Source organism: Anguilla anguilla, chromosome 1 (assembly GCF_013347855.1).
Source record: "Anguilla anguilla isolate fAngAng1 chromosome 1, fAngAng1.pri, whole genome shotgun sequence".
NCBI lineage: Eukaryota > Metazoa > Chordata > Actinopteri > Anguilliformes > Anguillidae > Anguilla > Anguilla anguilla.
The window spans coordinates 13,856,004-13,878,956 of NC_049201.1; the positions used below are offsets into that span (position 1 = coordinate 13,856,004).

Genomic DNA, 22,953 nt, shown 5'->3' on the forward strand with positions numbered 1-22,953 from the left:
ACTTTTTCTTGAGGCTGTAAATATGAACACATTGACTTGAATTAACAATTATAGATATCTAAATAAATATCAGTTCTTAATATTGTGTCGGTACTTTCCATGAATGCAGCGGTCTCTCAGGTTGCATGCGCCAATATGAAATAATTCCAATCAAACATAATTAAACACATTTATGTATATATACAAAGCACATAATGTACACACGTAAAGAATCATCTGGAGGCGCAGGTTTAGATATATATCAAAAATGAAAATGTGTGCTATAATAGCCTACCGCGCCTGGAACACAAGGATTAGCCTTGCATGCAGAGCACTGGAATTATTTTATACTATAAACAAGAAAAAGTCAATCAAATGAATAAAGTCTAATGTTTGGTTGCATAGCCCTTAAATGCAATAACATCATGTCTACAACCCGTTAACATGACCAACTGGTGTCTGGAAATGCCTTTCCAGGCCTTCACTGCGGCCACTTTCAGTTGATTTTTGTTTCGGGGGGTTTCTGTCTTCAGTGTCCTCTTCAGCAAATACAATGCTAAGGAAGGAAATTTCTGTAAAATGGTAAAACGTATGCGCATGAAAATACCATGGAATAAAATCTGACAGTGTACTTTTGTTTCATATTCATCTTTCGATTGTAAATCCAAATGCCTAAAGTATGTAGCAACTGGTCACAACATCTATGGATGGGGACATAAAACAAAGGGACAACAATAAAATAACAGTATTTATAAAATCTACAATACTAGCAACTGTGACAAAGCAATTAGTTGCAGTAAGTGTGTAACAGCCCACTGATGTTTTCTTACACAATTCAATTTTACACTTTTCGCCCTGCATACGGTAAGAGTTCAATCTTCGCTGAATTAAGTAGCAACGTTTCCAGTCAAAGGTACATTATCGCCACCTAGTGCGTGTACTGAAAAATCGTTTTTATGCAGACCAGACGCTGCGTATATTAGCTGGTCTTCATTGTAGAAAAATCTACACATTTATGACTCTCCTCATACATTTTTAAATTATGGGGAGAGGGGGAAAGAGAAAGAGGGCAGGCTAAATGAAGAAGTACTTGCCAAATGCAATTTATTCCCAATAACCATTAGTGAATACAAGTTATTAAATACAATATTCTAATGCATTTTTAAAACCAGTTGGCGCCACGGGTTGTGGTTGTCAGGTCATGCAGCGACATCTCGTGGACAATGGGCAATACATTTCACCATCATCAAATAGCCTAAACACTAATTAATTCGTTCATGATAGCTGTTCATTAGTTTGAGAGTTTATACCTTTGCCTTTTTCTGGATGGCATACATGGAATTCGTCGATAGACAAAACCGCTTTGTGAAACGAAAACCAAGTTGCAAAAAACAACTTCTTGAACAAGAATAATTTTGAATATGATCAGATTAGAATTAATCTGAACTATAGCCTACTATACTTAGACTAAGTTAAAGTATTTAAATACTTCCAGAAAATAGGACGTTCTTACGGCTATTTTATAATATAGATCTCTTGACGCTTATTAACGACTTTCCACGAACGCCACGCGCAAGACTTTTGGGTAGACTCAGAGCCCTCTGGGTAGATTATATAGCAGGTGCAGAATCACGTGTCACGCCCAACCCGCAAACCGGTTAATTGAGAATAGGCTTGCTGTACAGTCCTGGCATTTGACTCCAATACTAATCTTAATTGAACCGTTATCAAAACAAAAATTCATAGTTTTGCAGCGAAAACTGGCGTTATTTGTTCTTTTAAGAGAACTTTGTAGTCAACGTATGTATCATGAAAAAAACGATAACTGCAGAGCAGATAACGGAGTGGTTTACTATAGGCACCCAGTTTGCTAACGTCAGAATTACAGATGAAGCACCCAAAGAGACCAAGGAGACAGAGGAGAGAGCAGAAACTAGGTAAAGTCAACACACGTCTAATCACGCCATATAAACAATCGTGTTTAATGGATTATCATTAGTAATCAGTTGCACATTTATTTTTCTTGAGTTAGCGCTAGCTTGCTGGTATCCATCTTGCCAATCATAGGCTAATAGCATGGCATTGTAACCTAAAGTCAATTAAACAGATTAAAGCCTCAACAATAAAGCGACTTACAAAAGTGAATTTAACATTGTTAACCGACGGTACTGCGACAACGTAGGCCTATCGCCAAGCAGTGCACTATACCACGGCTAGCGCTAAAATCAGCTATATATTTGAGTTAGTTAATTTTACACCCAAATTACTTTAACGCGTGGTCTTACTGATATTTAAATTTAGTTAACCGTACAGCCCATCTATAATCTTTGACTGCAGTCTTCGGATTGTCACACAAACGACTTTGCCACACACAGTTACATATCCAGCTACTGAATCTTTTGGGTATACTGACCAAGAAACCGTGGTCTTTTTTTCCACATTTATCGATGTCTACTACAGTAGACATCAATAAATATGAAATATTGCCTATGTTCAGAGATGCTGAGATGTAAGTTTTCGGGCAGATAAACCTACGCGAGGTAGATGGCAGTTGCCCCGTCGACGAAATCCTGTGCACACCGAGGTCACGAAACAAGAGCCCAACCCCCAGGCTAGACTTATTTGATGGGTGTAATTCCGATAGCTATTTTAATGGTATGAGTTAAGTCGCACAATCAAGTACATCAACAAAATTAACAAAAAACTGAAAAAAACAATAACAAAATATTTCTTTATTGCTACAGTAGGTGCTAATGAAAATGTGTAGTAATTGCCGAAAAGTGCTCTGCAGTTTAAAGATTGCCAGCTTGTTACAGTAATATTTGAAGAAAAAAAGAGGACATTATATATAGTAACACCATTGCTCGTTATTTCTCATCTGAAAATATTGGATAAGAACATGTATGCTCCAGGGTTCTGTACAGCTCAAAGATCTGGGTCTGTTAGAAAATGGCAGGGTTTTAAAACTCAATCCTTATTGAGCCATGTCTTCTGAGGTATGATAATCAAATGCTTTCATTTTTCTGTAATGTATTACTGTATTGCAAATTATTCTTTTAGAAATATTTTTTTTTAAGGACAACTGAGAGCCTGCCCTCCTTTTGTATTTTTTGATTTAATCGGGCTGGTAAAAAACAGAGAGGGTAACATAGAGAAGGGACCACAGATGAGAAATGGCCATGGTGGGGATCCTAATTGCTGATAGTGTGCACACCTGGTCACAGAAACTTAACTATTTATGGGACAGAGCAAATGAGACAAACTTTCATTTTGCAGAAATAGAAGTACTAAATTATGTTAGAATTTAAAATCATGTTTTCAGCATGCGCAGTGGGTCCCCTGGACCGAGTTTGAAAACTATTGCAATAGCACAAATGCACTGAATAATTGCACATGAATGAAGATAAATGTCTACATATTATACCTTCACAGGTATGCTACTCTGAGAGGGTGAGGCCTTCTCTATATTATGCAGCTAAACTAAATGAGAATTGGGTGACAATGAAACCTGTGCCACACAAGTCACCAATGAGTACAGTATGTGTTTGTTTGAATGTTCCAACTGACAGTACAAATGCAGTTAGGTCACAGGTCCAGGAACGTTTATCGTGGGGAATGTTGAAAGTGAAACCAGGGCCTGTTCGGTTCTAACCAGTGGTCATCTAGGGTGACATGGCACTCACTTAATGATATGTGCCACCCTGTTCACCTACTGTACATAAACTTCTGATTATGTACACAAGCATTACCCACAGTCTATAAATGACAGGAAGGAAGCTGTATTTAAGTATAAAGGACATCAGGACGTATTCTATCAGAGGAAGAGTCCAGGTTTCTTGTTCCTTTCTGAAGCCTGGCATTGTTGTCCAGGTAGAGTCACTGAAGGTAGGCTGGAGGACAGAGAGGAAGGCGGCACTATAGCATGGTGCTATAGGCCTCAGAGCAGTTGTAGGGGGTGGGGTAGTAGTAGGGAAGGTCCCAGTCCCTCTGGGTCAGGTAGGGGCAGCCCCTGCGCATGCTGCGGTCCACGTAGCTGGAGATGGTGGGTATCTCCTCCTTGTGCGTCTCCCCGCAGTCGGGCACGGTGGGGGTGACGAACCCCTGCTTCATGTGGTAGCGGTTAGTCCACGCCTCCATCGGCCGGAGCAGCCGCCGCTCCTCCTCCTCGTCCTCCTCCTTGCCCAGGAAGTCCTTCAGGACCTGCTTGAACACGTACACCAGTTCCCAGGGCAGGATGTTGTTTCTGGCCAGTACCTCTCTGAACCTGGAGAACAACAAAAACATGACCAGCTTAAAAAGATTAAATTAAAAAAATAAATGGATGTTATATTTTCATACACAGTTCAAGCTTTGAAATGTTGGATCATTTGAGCTAAACCAGCTATTTTTCGGCAGTGGTCCTGTCAATTGTAAAAAAGCAACAATGGCCAGTGTGGGTAGTATAAATGCTTAGTACAAGAACAGAATTTCAGCCACCTGCTGTCTGTGATTTCATGGACATATATTAGGGTGACGGTGTATTATAATGGCTAGGGAACTGGGCTTGTTACTTGGTGTGGGTTCAGTTCTTTTCTGTCATTGTGCCTTTTAGCAAGGTGTTTAATCTGAGTCACTTTAGTAAATATCCCGCTGTGTAAATTGATTGCATGTAAATCATTTCATCGAAGTCCCTCTGGGTAAAAGTGTCTGCTAAATTTCAAAGTGTAGGCTAATTTTCATCTTAAACATAAAATTACACTTGGTTTTTGCTGAAAAGCATGAGGTACAGGACAGTGCAGAGATCATGCCGATGAAGTGAGTCTGAACTGACAGACGGGTATCAGGCAAAATGCAAGAAAAGAGGACTACACGGACCTCCAGGAACCACCACACACTTTCCCACTTCTGTACACGTTACAGATGTGCCCACAGAGCCAAAATGAGGAGAAGGTAACATAATGCGGTTATGCAAACACAGACACCCCGGGGGCTGCCGCTAGCTTTGTTTGTTTTCGTCCCTTCATCTGCTGTGACTGCTGGCCTGTGGGAGTTTTCACACATGCCCTGAATATTCACTCATGCAAATCTGGGTTGCTGCTACTTCATTTTTGTGATCATATTTTTTTAGAACGATAACAGAGGGGCTCTTTCCAATCGCTTATTTTACTTCCTTACTTCCTTACATCCTTTCCTCGCATCCTGTCCTTCCTTCCTTGGCCCCACCCAACAGAGGACGCAAGGAAAGGAAGCGAGTGCTGAGGAATTGATGAAATGTGCATTGGGCATGTTTCCTTGCTCAAGCATCATTCAGGAGCCTCCTCGCTCCTAGCTTCATCACAGAACATATGACGGATTGGAATGTCCTTAAAGATGACGGACCTCAATCAGTTTCCAGGTCAGTCAAGGACCGAGGAGACTGGGACGGATAAAATAAGCGATTGGAAAGAGCCCGGAGTATTTTGGCTGCATGCTACAGGAAGTGAGACAGTTTTTTTTAAATACATGGCACCAGAATGTGCTGGTGCAGTTTTGGCCTTTGGACAGCAGGCTGCCATGTCTAGCCCCACAGGGTGCTCTCCACCTTTGTGTCCACATCGAGAGCCGCCGCCTCCTGACAGTAACATGAAGGCGCTCTGACAGCAGTCCTGCCTCGCGGCCTGCTGTCTCCTCACCTCCGTCACCCCAACACCAAGGGGCACTCAGCACAGCTCAGAGAGTCTCCGCAGTACGCTCATCTCTACTGTAGAAATTAGCAGCCCACTGACACCCACTGCTGCTGCTAATTTCTACTGTTCTTTCGTGGTTCTTCAGCTGTAAGCTTAGCGTGTGTTTGCCGGCGAGGTTGCCGGAGTGTGCGGTTAGCGGTTGCAGGGGTGCGGTGTTAGTGGTTGCGGTAGGTGCAGTGCTAGCAGTTGCGGGAGTGTGGTGTTAGCCGTTGCAGTATTTTGTTGTTAGCGGTTGTGGGAGTGCGGTGTTAGCCGTTGCAGTATTGTGTTGTTAGCGGTTGTGGGAGTGCGGTGTTAGCGGTTGCAGTATTGTGTTGTTAGCGGTTGCGGGAGTGTGGTGTTAGCCGTTGCAGGAGTGCGTTGTCAGCGTTTGTAGGAGTGCATTGTTGTAAGTCGCTCTGGATAAGAGCGTCAGCTAAATGCCTATAATGTAATGTAATGTAATGCATTGCTAGTGGTTGCGGGAGTGCTGTGTTAGCGCCAGGTGTTTAGGCAGGTACCTGCAGAGCACGGCGGCGGTGTGCACAGGCTCTATCTGGGCGCACAGGTGCTCCAGCTGCTGCCGTTCGGACGGCGGGATGAGGGCGCGCAGGCTGGGGTAGCTCCGCGTCCAGCGGTATCCCAGGGTGCCGTGGGAGAGGCGGTGCTGCAGCTCCACCTCCCTGGCCAGCCGCTCCCTCTCCTCCACGTGCCACAGCAGCTCCCGCATCAGGGTGCGACTGGGGCCCCCCGGCTCCGCGGACACGCCCTCCCCACGGGGCCGCTTCATCCAGCCGAACAGGGGCATGGCGGCGCTGGGCTGGGGGGGGGGGGGGGGGGCAGGGACGGGGGGCACAGAGACGCGGGCTGTGAAGCTCAGTTTGGGTGGGCTGTCTTACCGGTTTCAGCCCTGTCAATCTCCGGCCATCCATCACCGAGCTGAAATTCTGCTGTCAGTCAGCACTTCCTCCTGGTGTTCTTTATGTGCCGATATAAATGATCTTATTTTGACTTTTACCTCCACTTCATTCCGTCTCCACCAAGCACTTGCTTTAAGCCCTACTATCTTTCAGAGACATTTTATATGCATTACAGTTCAATTCCTTTATGGTTTTATAAGCGTTAGATAGAAAGCATTTGCCAAGAATAAGAAAAGCCGCTTTTGGTTTTTGCTGTGCTGCATAACCATTCGCAAGGAACTGCACAGATTAGCCTTCCCTTAGAATAGAGTAGGTCTTTTCACAAGAGAAGGATTGTCACTCATGACGGTAACCGTGACGTTCCCTTGCCCTATTGTTCTGGAGGCGGGGTACCTCCAAGGTGAAGAAGGAGCCAGGTGTGAGGTTGCTGTAATTGCCACAGACTGATGGTTTGCTCTGTCCTTCCACCTGTGCTTCGGACAGTCTAGACAGTGATTGGGTGATATGTCCCATTCAGTGAAGGGGCTCTTTGATGGCTATGGGATAGCTGACACTCATCCGACTAGCATTTCTCAGAGTTATCACTCTCCCTATTATGTACAGTATTAGTCAACGCATTCAGAATACATACAGTGTAAGAGCCATATACAATACCAGCTATGATCAGTCTTCCTTCACTGATATACAATCATTTTAATTGTTCTTTACTACATACAAGCTTTGGTTTTGTATTTTTGAAAATGTTTCAATGCTGAAATTATGCAAAACCTGCAATTTATCATGTTTATAGAAACATTTATTTCTGTATTAATTTTCTGTCTTAGTCCACACATTCACAAATAACCTTCTGATTTTGTGAACCAGATACGAGCAAGATGTAATCCTGAGATGCAATTTAATAGTCTGAGATCTCAGTTACAAATGTAATGTGAAGCCCTTGTCTGGTAAAGGAACAACAGACTAATCCTGTAATTGTGGCTAAATGTTTGACGAACATGTTTGAAGATGAATGAAACCAGTAACTTCAAACACAAGAGAAACTCGCAATCTGCAAAATAGACCTGCCGAAATGAAGATTCTTTTTTAATCCAGTTGCATAAGATTGCTACTTTCCCTGGAATATATTTGTGGCTCCAAAACCGTACAGCAGGAGCAGTTTTGTGACCCGTGCCCGTACGACTGAGAGCTCCGAGCGCGGCGGACGAACGAGTGCGATGGATGGAGTGAGAGGCGGACGAGTGGAGGGTACTCACTCTGTAATGCAGCGCGGCGCAGTGCTCGGTGGTCTCGCTGAGAAGCGGAGAGAGCGGGAGAGACAGACAGAGAGAGAGAGAGAGGGCGCACACCGCAGGCTTACAGAGCCATATCCCCCCGTGCCCAGTATCCACGCGCCACTCGCTGCTCAGCGCCGCCTCGCCCTCAGCCAGCCGTCCGATCGGCGATCCCGCTCTTAACTTCAGCCGGGGGACGGACAAGCTGCTCTGTCCTCAACCCTACGCTGTGTGTCCAAATGGATGGACCCCCGTCTCGTACCCTTATTGCTGGCTCCTCCTCCTCCTGGTCCTCCCCCTCCTCCTCTGTTCCTGTGCTCAGTCAGTCACAGGCGCGTGTGAGCACTGAGCTCTGTGTTGGGTGTCTGATGTGAGCACAGGGCTCTCTGCCTGTCTCAGCGCCGGTCCAGTGTTCTCCAGACTTGCTCAGAGTGCCTGAATGCTGTGGGTCCTCTGAGCGCTAGGATAGCATGCTGTCCTGTTTTGGAGGTCCTCTGAGCGCTAGGTTAGCGTGCTCTCCTGTTTTGGAGGTCCTCTGAGCGCTAGGTTAGCGTGCTCTCCTGTTTTGGAGGTCCTCTGAGCGCTAGGTTAGCGTGCTCTCCTGTTTTGGAGGTCCTCTGAGCGCTAGGTTAGCGTGCTCTCCTGTTTTGGAGGTCCTCTGAGTGCTGTGCTAGCGGGTGTTCCTGTTATAAAGGTGCTCTTAATGGCATGTGGGAGTGCTGTCTTGTTCTATCTGTCCTCAGTGCTGCTTTGAGCTCAGACTGTGTGCCCAGCCTCGGAGGGGCTGGACTTCTAGAGCTGTACGTCTCAGTACAGTGCCCCAGGCTTGCCTGGGCCAACCAGAGAGAGAATACACACACGTGCGCACACACACGCAAAAGCAGAAATTGATGTGCATACATACTGATAGGAGCTCCTACGCACGCGCTCAGTGGAGATTTGCACTTTCACCTTGCTTCAGACATACACACGGAGAGACATCTTCGTTAAGCCCTGGTGCCCATACCGTGAGTCAGTATGGAACACGTACGCGGAACCCTGGGAGCCCAGAGGCCGTGTCAGAAGTAATGAGATCCCCAGCGCGGGATGCCGAAGGGTCATGACCAACACTTGCATTGACTGTAAACACAAAGGCGTGCTTTGCAGGAGCTTTATAGTGAAATGAAATAAATGTGCATATATGTGTCTTTTTTATTTACTAATGGTAATGTAGGAAATCAGATTTCTGGATATGTGTGCGGGTATTTAAGGGAGAATGATGCTGGTTAACGGTCTGAGAGAATGATCTAGATAACTCGGCTCTATAAATGTGTGTGCTTCTGTTTGTTTTAGTTGAAGCAGGGGGTTGAGGGACCACTAAAGGTTCTTTCTCTCACTCCAGTGCACAGGGACCCTGAGGTTTACTTTGGCTTCGGTCCAACTGTCATTTTATTTTTCGTACACTGTGCCAGACGGCTCTGAGTGCTCGTGCCCCATTATCTGTGATGATGCAGTGTTGTCCCGATGTCAGCCCTCCTGTCAGGACAGAGGACCTCACTAATGTCACTAACCTCCTCCGTCGTGACACTTCTGAACTCGTCAGCCACTGACCGACACATCATCCAGGTCTGGAGTTAAGAGTAAAAGCAAGCAGCTGACGTGCTTGATGACAGACAGACAGACGGGCAGTACAGCCTGTGTGGATCTTGTTGATAATTCCCCATCTGCTGGTCTACTGAGAAATGTAATCCTACAGCTGCAGCTGGTTGCTCTGCTAAGGATTCAAATGACCTGAGAGACTTAGATCAGTCTTGATCTGTTCTCTTTCTCCCTCCATAACTACTTCTTTGCTTAAGTTGTGCTCAATCACTGGGGACAGTGCTGTTCACTCAGCTTAGATCTGCTTGATTTGGCTGAAGTGCCTACACTTTCTAATCCTTTGAATTTCATGTTTTTTCCTCTACAAAGTATATGTACTTATTTGTCAGTATATGTAGTTTGTAGACTGAAGTGCGGTCTCCACCAGTGTGTTAGCAAGTTGTCGTAGTGAAAAAGGAAAGAGGGCTTTATAACTGCGAGACCTTTTATCTTGTTTCTTGCTTGAGGAAGGTTCCAGTACAGCAGGCCATATCATTTTTCACATCTACCATGGTCTTTATGAATTTATTTTTCAAAAGGCCGTCATGGGCATTGCAGATACGGAATAGCGCTAGCTCTGAATTAGCATGTCCAGCTTTCATGACAGTTTGTGACAGTATCGGGTTATGGCCGTCACGGTCTGTACCCCCAGCTGTGACCGCAGACCGGGTTAGGGAAATGCAGAAGAAGTGCCGGCCGTCTGCCGGAGGACCGATCGGCGGAGGAGCACGAGGGCTAACCTCCACGTGCTCCGCCTGTCATAAAGCATGAAGCGGCACAGCCAGGCCTGAGCGTGTGTGAGCGCGGGGGCTGTCAGGCCAGATCACGGTCAGCGGGGAGTCTTCGCATCACAAGGGGGGGGAGTGGAGGGGGGGGGTCTGTCCTGTCACTATAGGCTTAGCTCCTCCCCCTCCCCCTCCCCCCACCATGAAGACTTTCTGTCTATATTACTTACTCGCATTGTGCTTCAGACACCATGAAGGATTACTGCTGAAATTGTATCTTTTATGTGGAAAGTTAGTTTCCTTTCTTTAGTTCAGCTGAAGTCTTAAAAAGGAAGAATTTAGCCTTATCAGGCCTCGATTTGGGATAGAGTAAAATGTAGCTGCAGGTTTTTGTTCCAGTCCAGCACTAAGACTCCTGATTCCATTTATCAAGGTCTTGATTGAAGACCGTGATTAGTTAGCTAAGTTGAATAGTAGTGCTGGGCTTGCCCTTTTCCGGTTAGATTGAACACCCCTGGGATAGAGCGTGAAAGGGTTTGGGCTTGTGCTGAACCTGTTAAACGCTGAGGTGTGTGCGTTTCCCACTCGTAGCATTATTGATGTGCATCTGTGGTGGCACAAGGCACCTCTGAATCTCATCTGTTGGGTTCGTGTGTGAAATGGAGAGCAGTGCCTCCTGGTATTAGACTGAATATCCAGTGCACACATCCACAGCTTGAGCTTGAGCCCCCCCAACCCCCACAGCAGTGACGCATGGCGGGGGGGGGGGGGGGGGGGGGGGGGGGGCGGTGTGAGTCAGGCCTGCTGAAAACGTGTCAGACAGAGCATGGGGCCCCCGCCCGCACGGGAGACCCCCCCCCCCCCCCCCCCCCCCCCCCCCCCAGGACCCCAGGGTAAACGTGCGAGGGGTCGGAGAGGCGCTGTGGCCGACATGAACTTTTAGGCTGGACTGAGGTTAGCGGGAGTGAGGTTAGCGTGATCCGACAGATGGCATTTTGGTGCCGGTCCCTGCCCCTCGCTGAATGATGACGATTCCAACTGCTGTTCCAGACATGGAAGTCAATTCAAATTCACACCCTGCATGTGCGTGTGTGCAGTTCTAAGGTCATTTATACAGCTTTTCTTTAGCAGATCTGTCCTGCATTTTAAAATTCTGAGCCATTTTCATAAAGATTTTTCTTGTGTGATTTTTCTATGGTTTATCCCTCATTGGAAAAGCCTTGATCTGGATGGCACTAATGCTATTGGTTTAAGATCTGGCTGATGGCATGAAAAGCTCACATTTTCCAAAGGCAGCAAGGTCACTCGGCACTTAGCTGCAGCTTTGGAAAAGCTGCTAGAGAAGCAGGGGTTGAGCATCGAAGCTGAAAGCCGTTTCTGCGGACAGGGGTGAGGAGGGGGGGCAATCAGCCGGGCCCCCGGGCGCAGGCTGACCGCATGAACGTCTCGCTCCGCGCTGGGGCCCAGCTCGCCGAGGGAGACCGCAGACCGTTACCTCCCCTGACGACGCCGCACACAAGAGCGTCTAGACCAAGAGCTCAGCCCAGTCATGTGTAACTCTCACACGCACACTCAGAGAAACTCTCTTTCCAACTGCCTGCTTTCTGAAAACTGGCCCACGAGTGCAGGCTGGGTTGTGTTCACCAGGGTGCCTTCTGCTTTACCGCTGATGTTACATTCATTCTTCCTGACTACATGCCAGGTGCCCACAAGCAGAGTTGGAAAGTCCAGGGGTCAGAAAGTAAAAGTCCTGCCTTGGGTTTCTTCTACCTGTGAACTCCAGCTGATTCCATTAATTGATTCTACTTCCTGGCTGAAGCGTTGTGCTGATTAGCAAGTCCAGGTGATTGGAACAAAACACTGGGGAAAGCTTGTACTTAGTGACCCTGGATTTTCCTTCTCTGCCCGTAGGCCACACTTTCTCCTATTAACACATAACTCTCCTGTGGTCGCGTGTGGTCTGTAGAGTTAAGTGCCTGGGGTCAGTGCTTCTGAGGAGTGTGCACACTTTAGCTGCAGTGATGCTGGTGTGGGCAGTGTTTCTGCATTGGAGGGGAAAGGATCGGGTTTAAAGTGCTCTTCACTCAGATAAAAATGTTTTCCTCATGTTTCATCTTATTTTCCGCACTAGGCAATTGTTTACCGTGGTGTTGTGTGAAACTTCTCTGCCTTAATTCCAGATCTCCTGGCAAGGAGGCGGCGAGCCCAAAGACAGACAAGCCGGGTGTGTGCGTGAGGTCCAAACACGGATGGGGAGACCATGCTGGGAGTGAGTTCATATTGTTCTCTAGAATGCAGTTACTCAATGCTGAAAAGCCACATGATCCTGAAAACCCACATGAAAAATCCCAAGTCTCACTTCACAGCGTCAGACTTTACAAAAGAAAACCTGATGTGTCCTTATTAACTATATACTTCTTCATTACTCAGGCACCCAGCCCCCGCCCCCACTGGCAACCTACGAGTACCCCAGCCTGCCCATCACCAAGTACCGACAAGAGGTAAGCATGGTTCAGCAGACGGTCCTGGGAACCTGGTGTTGGCATTTCATTTTTAGCATTCTGATTCCGTGTGCCTAGTCTAGCTGAGTATGTGTGTGCCCTGGGGAACCACAGGCCAAGGAACCTTGTGTCATGAATTCTGAATTACTGTGTTCTGTATTTATTGTATCATATTTGTGTGTGGTGCAACCTTCTGTTTTGTCTCTGTAGGAAATGTGCTCCTTTCTCAAACTGTACACGTGGAGGATAACTCATTGCATTGCTGTTGATTTAACTGTTGTGCTGTTTTGCAATAATCATATTGAACTACAATATCACTAAATGTGAGTTTTTATATTACATGACAGATATTGGGGATGATGTCTATTGGCTGTTGTGGGCTTTGAGTCTTGTGACACACCCAGTGCATAGCCAGCTTATTGACTGCTTACGAAGGCCACTTTTCCCACTGTCTGTCCACAGCTCATCTCCCTGATTGAGAACAACTCGGTCGTGATCATCCGCGGGGCCACGGGCAGCGGGAAGACCACCCAGCTGCCCCAGTTCATCCTGGACTACTACAGCGAGAAGGACGTGCCCTGCAACGTGGTGGTCACCCAGCCGCGCAAGATCGGCGCCAGCAGCATCGCCCGCTGGGTCGCCCGCGAGCGCAAGTGCACCCTGGGTAGCCTGGTGGGGTACCAGGTAAGAGGGGGGGCACCGCAAGGACTCAAGAAAATACGATTTCATGCATCTACAATGGGAGTTTTTAATTTTAGTTGGAAAAGCTTGTGTCATACCTGCAAATGTGTGATTTGACAGGCAGGACGGTTATACAAAGGTTCTGAAGTGAAAGTTAATCATCTTTTCTGGTAGAACTATGATTTCAGAACTCGCAGAGACATGTGCTGGATAAGAAATCTGACACTTCATGAGCATTCAGATTTTTGGTTAATGGGGGAAAGCTTGCAATGAATAGAGGGTGACAACTTCAAATTTTGACTTTTCGCTTTCGTGCCTGACAAAACTGAAAAGGGCTTGCTGGGGAAAGAAGATTACGTGCTTTGTTTCATGAATTGTTGCATAATAAGTGTGAGGAACATTGACTGGCTCTACCACCTCAGGCAGAAGCATTATCCCTTGGTGAAGGTTTGCAAAGAAATTCTCCTGACATTTGTTTTGTGTGGGGGAGAAAAAGAACAAAATGTCTTAACTTGCTGGATCTCTTTCAGTTTATCAGACGGCGCGGTCTTTGGCCAAGAAACGCCTAAGTCTAAGAGTACCTCCAGTTCCTTGGCAAAACTCACAGGAATAGATGCTGCTGGCAGCAGGATGAGACGATAATGCTGTGAGAAGGGGTTACAATGCAACACCCGCCGCAGTAGGGGGCAGTGTTTGAGCTTACACACCAGCATGGATTCTTATATCCTGCATTTAAAAAAAAATCCATTGGATACAGATTTGTTGAGTGTTTAGCAAAAATCACTACATGGATATGCTGTATGACATAAGCCAGTGATCTTCCTGGTCCTGGCAGACCGCAGGGTCTGCTGGTTTTTGTTTTCATCTTAATGTCAGCAGCCAGTTCAGACCCAGAAACCAGGTGAGGTGAGTTTACTGTGGAATCCACTGCTTTAATTGATCAATGAAGCACCGGCTAACAACAAAAACCAGCAGACCCTGCAGCCCAGCAGGACCAAGAATGAAGATCATTGACATTAGTCTACAGCTACAGAGCCAAACGAAAGACCCATTATACTAATTGTGTTTAAGCAGTACCGCGGAAAACATTTGGAGTTTATCATTGTGAAGTGTCTCAGTCACAGATACTGTGAGGTTGAGAGGGCTAACAGTGGTAGACACCCAGGGCCTTCACTCCCAAGGCAAAGCAGCAGAGCTCTCCATCAAACCAAATGATATTTCCTCTTTCAGCATGCCCTCTAGTCATGCAGTTAGTAATGGTGCTTTTATCAGTGATCCCGTCTGTGCGTACGCGCCCTGTCCTGAGGGGCCAGCGGATGTGGGCACTGCTCTCTGGCTTTATGGGAGGTAGGGCTGTGTGGTGACCGCACAGTCTGGCCCATTACCTGACCTCTCCGCCGCCAAGTCCCCAGGTGGACATCATTGAGTTCAGTGCTCAGATGTGGAAGAGCATGGGCTTAATGCAGGAAAGATGGATGCATGTTTATGCCAGAGGAAAGACTCGCTTTCTGTTTTCTCTGAGTGTTGCCCTTTCCGGGCTACGTGCTGCACGTGGACCGTGCCTGGAGCTCAGTTTCAGGTTTTATTTGTGTGTGTTTATCTGTGTGGTGTCTGTGTGTGTGTGTGTGTGTGTGTGTGTGTGTTTATCTGTGTGTTTGTGTGTGTGTGTGTCTGTGTGTGTGTGTTTATCTGTGTGTTTGTGTGTGTGTGTTTATCTGTGTGTTTGTGTGTGTGTGTTTATCTGTGTGTTTGTGTGTGTGTGTGTGTGTGTGTGTGTTTATCTGTGTGTGTGCGTGTTTGTGTGTGTGTGTGTGTGTGTGTTTATCTGTGTGTTTGTGTGTGTGTGTGTTTATCTGTGTGTGTGTGTGTGTGTTTGTGTGTGTGTGTTTGTGTGTGTGTGTGTGTTTATCTGTGTGTGTGTGTTTGTGTGTGTGTTTGTGTGTTTGTGTGTGTGTGTGTGTTTATCTGTGTGTTTGTGTGTATTTGTGTGTGTGTTTATCTGTGTGTTTGTGTGTGTGTGTGTGTGTCTGTGTTCAGGTGGGTCTGGAGAAGGTCGCCACCGAACACACCAGACTCCTGTACATGACGACCGGAGTCCTGCTGCAGAAGTTGGTCAGGGCCAAGAGCTTGACTGAGTTCTCCCACATCTTCATAGACGAGGTACGTCCTGTACCTGTGCATGGCAGTCCCATCACATCTTCACACAAACAAACGTGCATCACTCACTTAGAAACGGCACTCAGTGAATCTATGGGATGGGTGGAATGCAGGCAGCACTCCCATGCTCATTACTGTCCACAAAGGCCGTGAGTTCACTGAGAGGGAGGTGTGTTAGATGAATGCAGTAAAGCAGGTGAATTTCATTTGTCATGGAAGTGGGATCTAGTGACTTATCTTGGGGTGAGAGTTTTTTTTATTTTTTACCACCGCCCCCACCAGGCTATGTTTATGTATTTATGTATATTGGTCAGGACCTGCCAAGTTTGCTCCAGAAATCATCTTGCACACAGCCTGGCTTAACTACTAGGCCAGCATTCCTCTCACTGAGACCCTCTGCATGTTAAATAGGGGCCTTCGATTCACGTATTCGATTATGGCCACGCATGCCATGTATGCATACATTGTGTGTATGTGTGTGTGTGTGTGTGTGTGTGTGTGTGTGTGTGTGTGTGTGTTTCAGGTCCATGAGAGAACAGAGGACCTGGACTTCTTGCTCCTGGTGGTGCGGAAGCTGCTCCACACAAACTCTCGCTATGTGAAGGTGGGTTTGTTACATGTGCTCATCATGCTCCAGTCACTAAGATCACCCTGAATGGCATCTTTAGGCACCTGTGTGTTTCATGAGGCACTCATGGTGGTTCATCTTTTTCACTGAAATCGTGTGAGTTTTCAAAAGTTTCAGTATCATGGGATTTCTGAACAATGCTCTACTTCCTTGTTAACTTCACAGTTATTAAATCATGGATTTGTTAATACCTTTTATTTCTTATACATTATGTACAATTTCATTGTCCAACTATGCGCTCCGGCCTTAGTGCTCTATGTTTGATTATGTTCACCTTTAACTAGTCTACATCTGACCATATGCCAATTTTCAAGATGGTTGATAATCTATGGCTATGGTTATATGGTTATTATGGTCGGTATCTATCTTGCCTCTAGTCTCTGTCCCCATACATTTGTGTGTCAAACCAGACCTCCAAAAGAGATATGCTAGCATGTTAGATGATATGATATAAAGTAAGCAAGTTTTATGATGCTCTGAGTAGCTGTACAAAAGTTTTCACTGAGCAAGTGACAGGTGCTTGGTGTGAATTTTAACTTGCTTGGAAAAAAATAGGTTATAATGAATAACTGATTGAGTCTGTGAAATGCATGTTGTCTCACTTCTCCTGACTAGGGAGATGCCCTTGTCATTATATCGCTTGTGTCTGTTGTTGCTGGCTCACATTGCTAGGACCTAGGGCTATTTTGTTAGCATCTTTAGCTCCCATTGAAACTCTGTGTAACAAATTGACTTCCCTTCAGTATCTACAATTCTGTTTTTTGTAAATGTCTCAGCAGTTTGGTATGGGAGTAAACATGTTGATTTGAGGTTTATCTTGGTTATTTTCAGCCAGTTTATCCGGTAGATATTTTGTTTCGTCTCTTGCCTTGCTCGTGGTGGATTTATGAACTTGAACTATGAGGTCTTGTTCTGGAATTAAACGCCCACGGTCGAAAATGTGGTCTGTCCCCTGTGATAGAGGCACACCCTCTCAGCTCCGCCCCCTCTCCTCCCCCAGGTCATCCTCATGTCCGCCACCATCAACTGCAAGGAGTTCGCCAGATACTTTGGCACGCCCATCCGCAACCAGATGAACCCGGCCTACGTGTTTGAGGTGGAGGGAGCGCCGTACACCGTGGAGGAGTTCTACCTGGACGACATTCAGAGCCAGCTGCCATACCGGGTGAGTGGCAGCTCGTAGGGGTGGGGTTTTGGGGGGGGGGGGGGGCAGTGGTCACCTGATGAGAGCTGCTGCCTAAAGCTGAAGAGAATCAGTTACTCGGAAAAAATAGTTTGAAAGCATGCATGCTTTTTATTACCTCCTTACGGACATTTGGCCTCTTCCTTTTTTCTTTTCAGTAAAGCTTTTATAAAGTGAATAACTGGGAGTTTTATGATGGTTTTATTCCATTTGTGACCGGTCACTTTTAGAGAGGACTGTGTGCACGCTCTGTATCCTGGCTTTGTGGCTGGAGTGTATTACAGCAGTATCTGGTGGTCGGTACGTTTGCTTACATACTGGGACACTTGACTTGATGGGTCCAAGACTAATTACTGAGGTTTTGATTGTGACTGCGAAAGTCCCTTTGGTTAAGCTGATCAGACGAAACGTGTGCATTTGTCCGTGCATGTGTGCATACATGCGCGTGTGCGTTTGCGTCAGGTGGAAGCCCCTCACGCTGACGACCCCTACATCACCCCGGAGATGTACAACGTGGCCGTCAGCCTCATCCAGAGCTTTGATGAGCTGGAGGCCAAAGATCAGAGGTACGCTGGAGACGAACGTGCATAAATCCTCATCCACATAAACCATAATACACCTTATAAACCATAATATATGTCATAAAGCATAATGCATATCATAAACCAGAATACATAATGCATATCTCATGGTTAATCATAAGCCATAATATTCATCATAAACCATAATATACATCATAAATCATACACACATCTCCCCAGTTCCTTCAGGAATCCACTATATATTCTCTCCTCTGCTCTTCAATGCCACACTGTACTGTGCAGTTTAGCTCTGGTTTTCTTTATCGCTCAGTTGCAATTGTAGGCCTGCCCATCACAACAGTGTCCTCTGTCTGTTTGGAAAAGGACACTGCGGGCATTAGCACGCGTTTCCACTGAAAGGCATGTTTTTCCACTGTGCGCTTCTGCTCTCAAATGGCAACCCAGCTAACACAAAATGTTCTCACGATGTACTGGAGTGTTTTGTGAATGTTGTATCATTGACAGTACATTGCGGCAACACTGTGAGAACGTTTTGTGCTAGCGGGGAAGGTGGGTGATTCCCGGCTGGGTGAAGCCCCTCCCTCTCTGGGTGACCCTGAGGCTCTTTGTGTGATGCCCTTAGAGACCGCCTGGTGGCACCGGCACAGTCAAGGTTTAATCCCGTTTGTGGGGCATCACTGCGCTTAAGTGCTTAAGCTAGAGGAGCCCCCAGAGAGACCTGCAGTACAGGTCATTCTTCAAACCCCTCTGTACCACAGTGAGCTGGGATACATCCCTGTCCTACTGAACTACTGCAGCACCACATGTCTGCTCACTGTTGCTAACCCGGGGGTAATCGCTGTGTGTAATCACCGCCACTAAAACAGAGATATGCACTGATGTGATGTGTCTACTCACTGCCATTAGCACGGAGATAATCACGCACGTTTGTGTTTCTGCACAGCACCAGGACGGAGAAGGAAGGCTGCTCAGGTCTGCCCGACCGCGGGAGCGTGCTGGTGTTCCTGCCCGGCCTGGCGGAGATCCACTACATACAGGACGCCCTGGCCAAGCTGGTCCGCAAGAGGTGGGTCCCAGCGGCCCGGGGGCGGGGGGGGGGGCGGGGCGGGGTGGGCCTCCTTCAGGCAACTCCTCAGCCACCCCTCCACACTGGTGCTGTTATACGGGAGCGTGTTTGGCTCTAATCGAGAGAGATTTCGCTCCTGGGGACAGTATAGAGGGTTCAGTCACTGTTTTATAGTCATATTTTTACTGTTTGCTCTCTTGTCAGCCCGTTTTATTTTGGCGGTCGTAAAGTGAACTGCTCTCCCGTTTGTTACTGAGGGGCCGTGAGGCCGGCTGCACAGAACTGGAGATACTCTTTTTGAAAGTGGGGTGGGGTTTAGGGAGTTGGGCTGTTTTTTTCCTGCGTGCTCTGTATTAGGGGTGCTGTGGCTCTCTAAATTCCCAGTTCTGTGCCCATCATCCTTTAGCAAGTTGTGTTTAATAAATAGAGGATACATGGAAATTGTGTGAAAATTGTTTCATTATGTGGCCATTACCTGGTTCTAAAAGCAAAAAAAGACTTATCATTTTCTCATTTTCGAACACAACTGAAATGTAATACTGTATGTGCATTTTTTTGCATTTATTGTGTTGCTAAATGGTAAATGGTAAATTGCTAATAATGAGGGATCAGTTTTGGCTTCCTGGAAGATTGCAGCCTAGGGGCATCTGAATAATAATAGTTAGGACTTGTATTCCCATACAAGATTCAGATGCAATGAAAAGACAAAAATATGCAAAAACTTGCATAATTCACCAACAGAATATGCAGTTGCCAAATGGATATTGCGCAGCAAGTTTGTCTATTCACTGGTGCGTTGGGTCATTCTGTAGTTTAACATTATAACAATAATCGTGTGCTGCAGGTTGCAGGTGTACCCGCTGCACTCTTCAGTCACCTTGGAAGAGCAGAACGGGGTGTTTCTAGTGCCTGTCCCAGGATACAGGAAGGTAAAGATCCACAGACTCACCCACAGCTCTCTCCCAGGTCTGCATGATCTACAGCACATGCATTAACTACCGATTTCACACAAGTTCAACTCATCCTCTCTGCTCAGATCATCCTCTCCACCAACATCGCTGAGAGCTCAGTGACTGTTCCTGATGTGAAGTACGGTGAGCAGTCCGATTCCTCTTCGCTCCGCAAATCCATCACTAATAAATGGACATTTTGACTTATGAAGGTTGCTTGATTAGAATAGAATCTAACGTCTCACGTTGCAATTCTGCTCCCACTTCTTACTGTATGAAACCTGATTTATTTTTTTAACATTTTTTTGACAGTGATTGATTTCTGTTTGGCCCGACATCTCGTCTGTGACAAAGAAACAAATTACCAGTGCCTGCAGCTCACCTGGGCCTCCAAGACCAACTGTAACCAGCGCCGAGGTAGACCCCCGTTTTGTGGTCTACCTGCCAACGCTAGCAGCTCAGAATCACTGTTCTGCTGTGCCCTTTTTCTTGTGTTTAAAGTGTGATTGCTTATTATCTTTGGGAGAAAGCATCATTGGTGTGTTAACAGCTGTGTGTTTGTTGTGTTGTGAACTCTGGGATCAGCTGGGATTACGTGTGGGGACCAGCGTCCTTTTCCGGAACTTTCCTGCGTACTGTGTTTCCTGGTCAGGTCGTGCCGGACGAGTGTCCAAGGGCTACTGCTACCGGCTGGTGACTAAGGAGTTCTGGAGGAGCGAGATCCCAGACTTTGTTATTCCTGAAATGCTGGTGGGTTTCACAGTTTAGCATTTCAGTCTTAAAAACACAGACCCAACGAAGGCACAGATGTGTGACAAAAGTGCTAATGCTACTGAGGCTCAGTTCAGCCCACAGATGTGGAGTCTCAGACTGAAATGTCTTACCCCTGTTCTTGCCGTGGGGTGTCCAGCGCTCCCCCCTGGCCGCCATCATGCTGAAGGTGAAGCTGCTGGACATGGGGGACCCCCGCTCTGTGCTGTCCATGGCCCTGTCCCCCCCGAACATCAGCGAGATCGAGAGGACCGTGCTGCAGCTCAAAGAGGTGCGTGGGCACTTCCTCTCAGTCCGCTGGCACGTTGACCTTTTTGGGGGTTTGATGGTATTTTTGAAGGGCGTGTTTCCAGCGGGACCATCTGAGGCTGTAGGCATAGGCATGTGACAAAGCGTGTATATTACCGATGAAAGACTGACCTTCAGTGTAGGTGTGTACTTGTATTACTTATATTCCATTAAATAAGCACATTTCCATTACCGACGAGGTGCCGTTTTAAATGCAAATGTTTAAACTCCAAAAGCATTCATAATCATTTGTAAATGTTCATAATATATTGTATGTTAGCTCATTGAACTTTAGACCTTGTTTTCCTTGGCTGAATTACATTTAAGTTCCTTTATTCACAATACAGTAGAACACTGTACTTAATGATGTCCGATTTGGTTTTGAGAACTTAGCAGTGTATCAGTGTTTGTGTTGTATTGTGACCCATATCGGGGTATGCATTGTATGGTAATGCTGACCTAACAGAGTGACTGTGGGGAATGTGGTGTCCCAACCTGTGGGCTGCGTTTCAGTCTGACGCGCTGTGTCTGCGTGCTCTGTGTCACGCAGCTGGGCGCTCTGTCAGCGAAGCAGGACGGACGGGAGCAGAGGCGTTTCGACGGAGAGCTGACCTTCCTGGGCCGGGTGCTGGCCCACCTGCCCGTCGACCTGCACCTGGGCAAGATGATCGTGCTCGGGCACGTCTTCGGCTGCCTGGAGGAGTGCCTCATCATCGGTGAGATTGCGGTGCATGATCGCCCTCTAGTGGCAAAATACAAAAACAAAGATCCTCCTGTGAAATCCTGTTTTTCTCACCCGTGCACAGTGAACAGTGTGCTGTGGATTGTAATTGAGAGGCTCAGCTGTGCATGGTTGTTCTGTGTGGGCTGAACATTTTTCTGACTGCAGTGAGGTCAGGATGGTGGGAGTTTGCCTAATGTCAGTTTTTTTTTGTGTGCACGTTGCGTTTGAGAGTATGGCACAGTGGTTTCACACACCACGTCTCTCTCTCTCTCTCTCTCTCTCTCAGCTGCCTCTCTGTCTTTGAAGAGCTTCTTCTCCATGCCAGCACTGCAGCGGCTAGCAGGCTATCGGTGAGTGAGCCCGTCACATCAGAGGGCATAATGTGTGTGTTATTCATGTGCCACAGTCAGTTGGCTCACTCCATAGTGTAACATGTCTGTAATGGAGGCAATAAGGATGGCTGTGGAGACAGTTAGCCCTGCTTTGCGCAAGGCCTGTTTGAGTGCACAAGCATCCTCTTGATAAATATGATACTTTGAATTTGCTGTAGGAGCAAGCTGTCATTCGCAAATGGCGTACCGAGCGACTCCATCGCATTCGTCAACGCCTTTAAGGTAAGCACCTCAACATCTCTCTCTCCCCCCGCCTGGCTTTTTTTGCGCAGTTTTATTTTCAGACTGCAGACATTACATTCATTTGGCAGACGCTTTTATCCAAAGCGACGTACAAGAAGTGCATTTTCATGATCGTAGACAACTGCTGAACACGGGTTCAGTGAGGTACAATTACTTATTTTGTACAGCTATTTCTAGCTGAGAACAATGAACACTATCCTGGTCTAACATCTGCAAAGCCAAACTAGGCAGAAGATTAAGCTAGAGTATTAGGACAAATACAATTTACCAAGAAGTGCAGGGATGGGGCAACATGTAACAAGTGACAAGGAAAAGGGGTTTTTTTTTTTTTTTTTTTTTTAAATATATATATATATATATATATATATACACAGCATGGTGGTGGTTATTCTAGGTATAGTCTGAAGAGATGAGTCTTCAGGCCACGGCGGAAGATGGATAGTGAGGGGGAGGTTCGGAGAGGGACGGGGAGTTCGTTCCACCACTGGGGAGCTAGGGTGGAGAAGCTCTGTGATCCCTTTGGGCGGGTGGGAGGGGTTACAAGACGCCCTGCTGCTGCAGAGCGGAGTGGTCGAGCAGGCACATAGAATTGAGTCATGTCCTGCAAGTAGATGGGGGCTGTCCTGTTGGC

At 46.7% G+C, this 22,953-nt stretch overlaps 2 protein-coding genes across 2 annotated transcripts in view; one reads left to right on the top strand and one right to left on the bottom strand.

Moving 5' to 3' along the window:
* Positions 1-1,788: 1,788 nt before the first annotated feature.
* Positions 1,789-22,953, top strand: part of tdrd9 (tudor domain containing 9) — a 28,394-nt gene continuing 7,229 nt past the window's right edge. The window contains exons 1-17 of the mRNA XM_035394814.1: positions 1,789-1,916; positions 12,377-12,465; positions 12,627-12,697; positions 13,160-13,381; positions 15,416-15,538; positions 16,059-16,139; positions 17,164-17,328; positions 17,809-17,912; positions 18,832-18,954; positions 19,799-19,883; positions 19,991-20,048; positions 20,217-20,321; positions 20,557-20,654; positions 20,815-20,946; positions 21,514-21,679; positions 21,974-22,037; positions 22,238-22,301. Coding sequence (XP_035250705.1) covers positions 1,789-1,916; positions 12,377-12,465; positions 12,627-12,697; positions 13,160-13,381; positions 15,416-15,538; positions 16,059-16,139; positions 17,164-17,328; positions 17,809-17,912; positions 18,832-18,954; positions 19,799-19,883; positions 19,991-20,048; positions 20,217-20,321; positions 20,557-20,654; positions 20,815-20,946; positions 21,514-21,679; positions 21,974-22,037; positions 22,238-22,301 — 1,878 coding nt within the window. The remainder of the gene's footprint in view (positions 1,917-12,376; positions 12,466-12,626; positions 12,698-13,159; positions 13,382-15,415; positions 15,539-16,058; positions 16,140-17,163; positions 17,329-17,808; positions 17,913-18,831; positions 18,955-19,798; positions 19,884-19,990; positions 20,049-20,216; positions 20,322-20,556; positions 20,655-20,814; positions 20,947-21,513; positions 21,680-21,973; positions 22,038-22,237; positions 22,302-22,953) is intronic.
* Positions 2,695-8,507, bottom strand: rd3l (retinal degeneration 3 like). The gene is made up of 3 exons (XM_035394934.1): positions 7,837-8,507; positions 6,185-6,483; positions 2,695-4,243 (listed from the first exon to the last, which is right to left on the bottom strand). The coding sequence occupies exons 2-3, from the start codon at positions 6,469-6,471 to the stop codon at positions 3,895-3,897; spliced, it is 636 nt and encodes a 211-aa protein (XP_035250825.1). The 5' UTR covers positions 6,472-6,483; positions 7,837-8,507; the 3' UTR covers positions 2,695-3,894.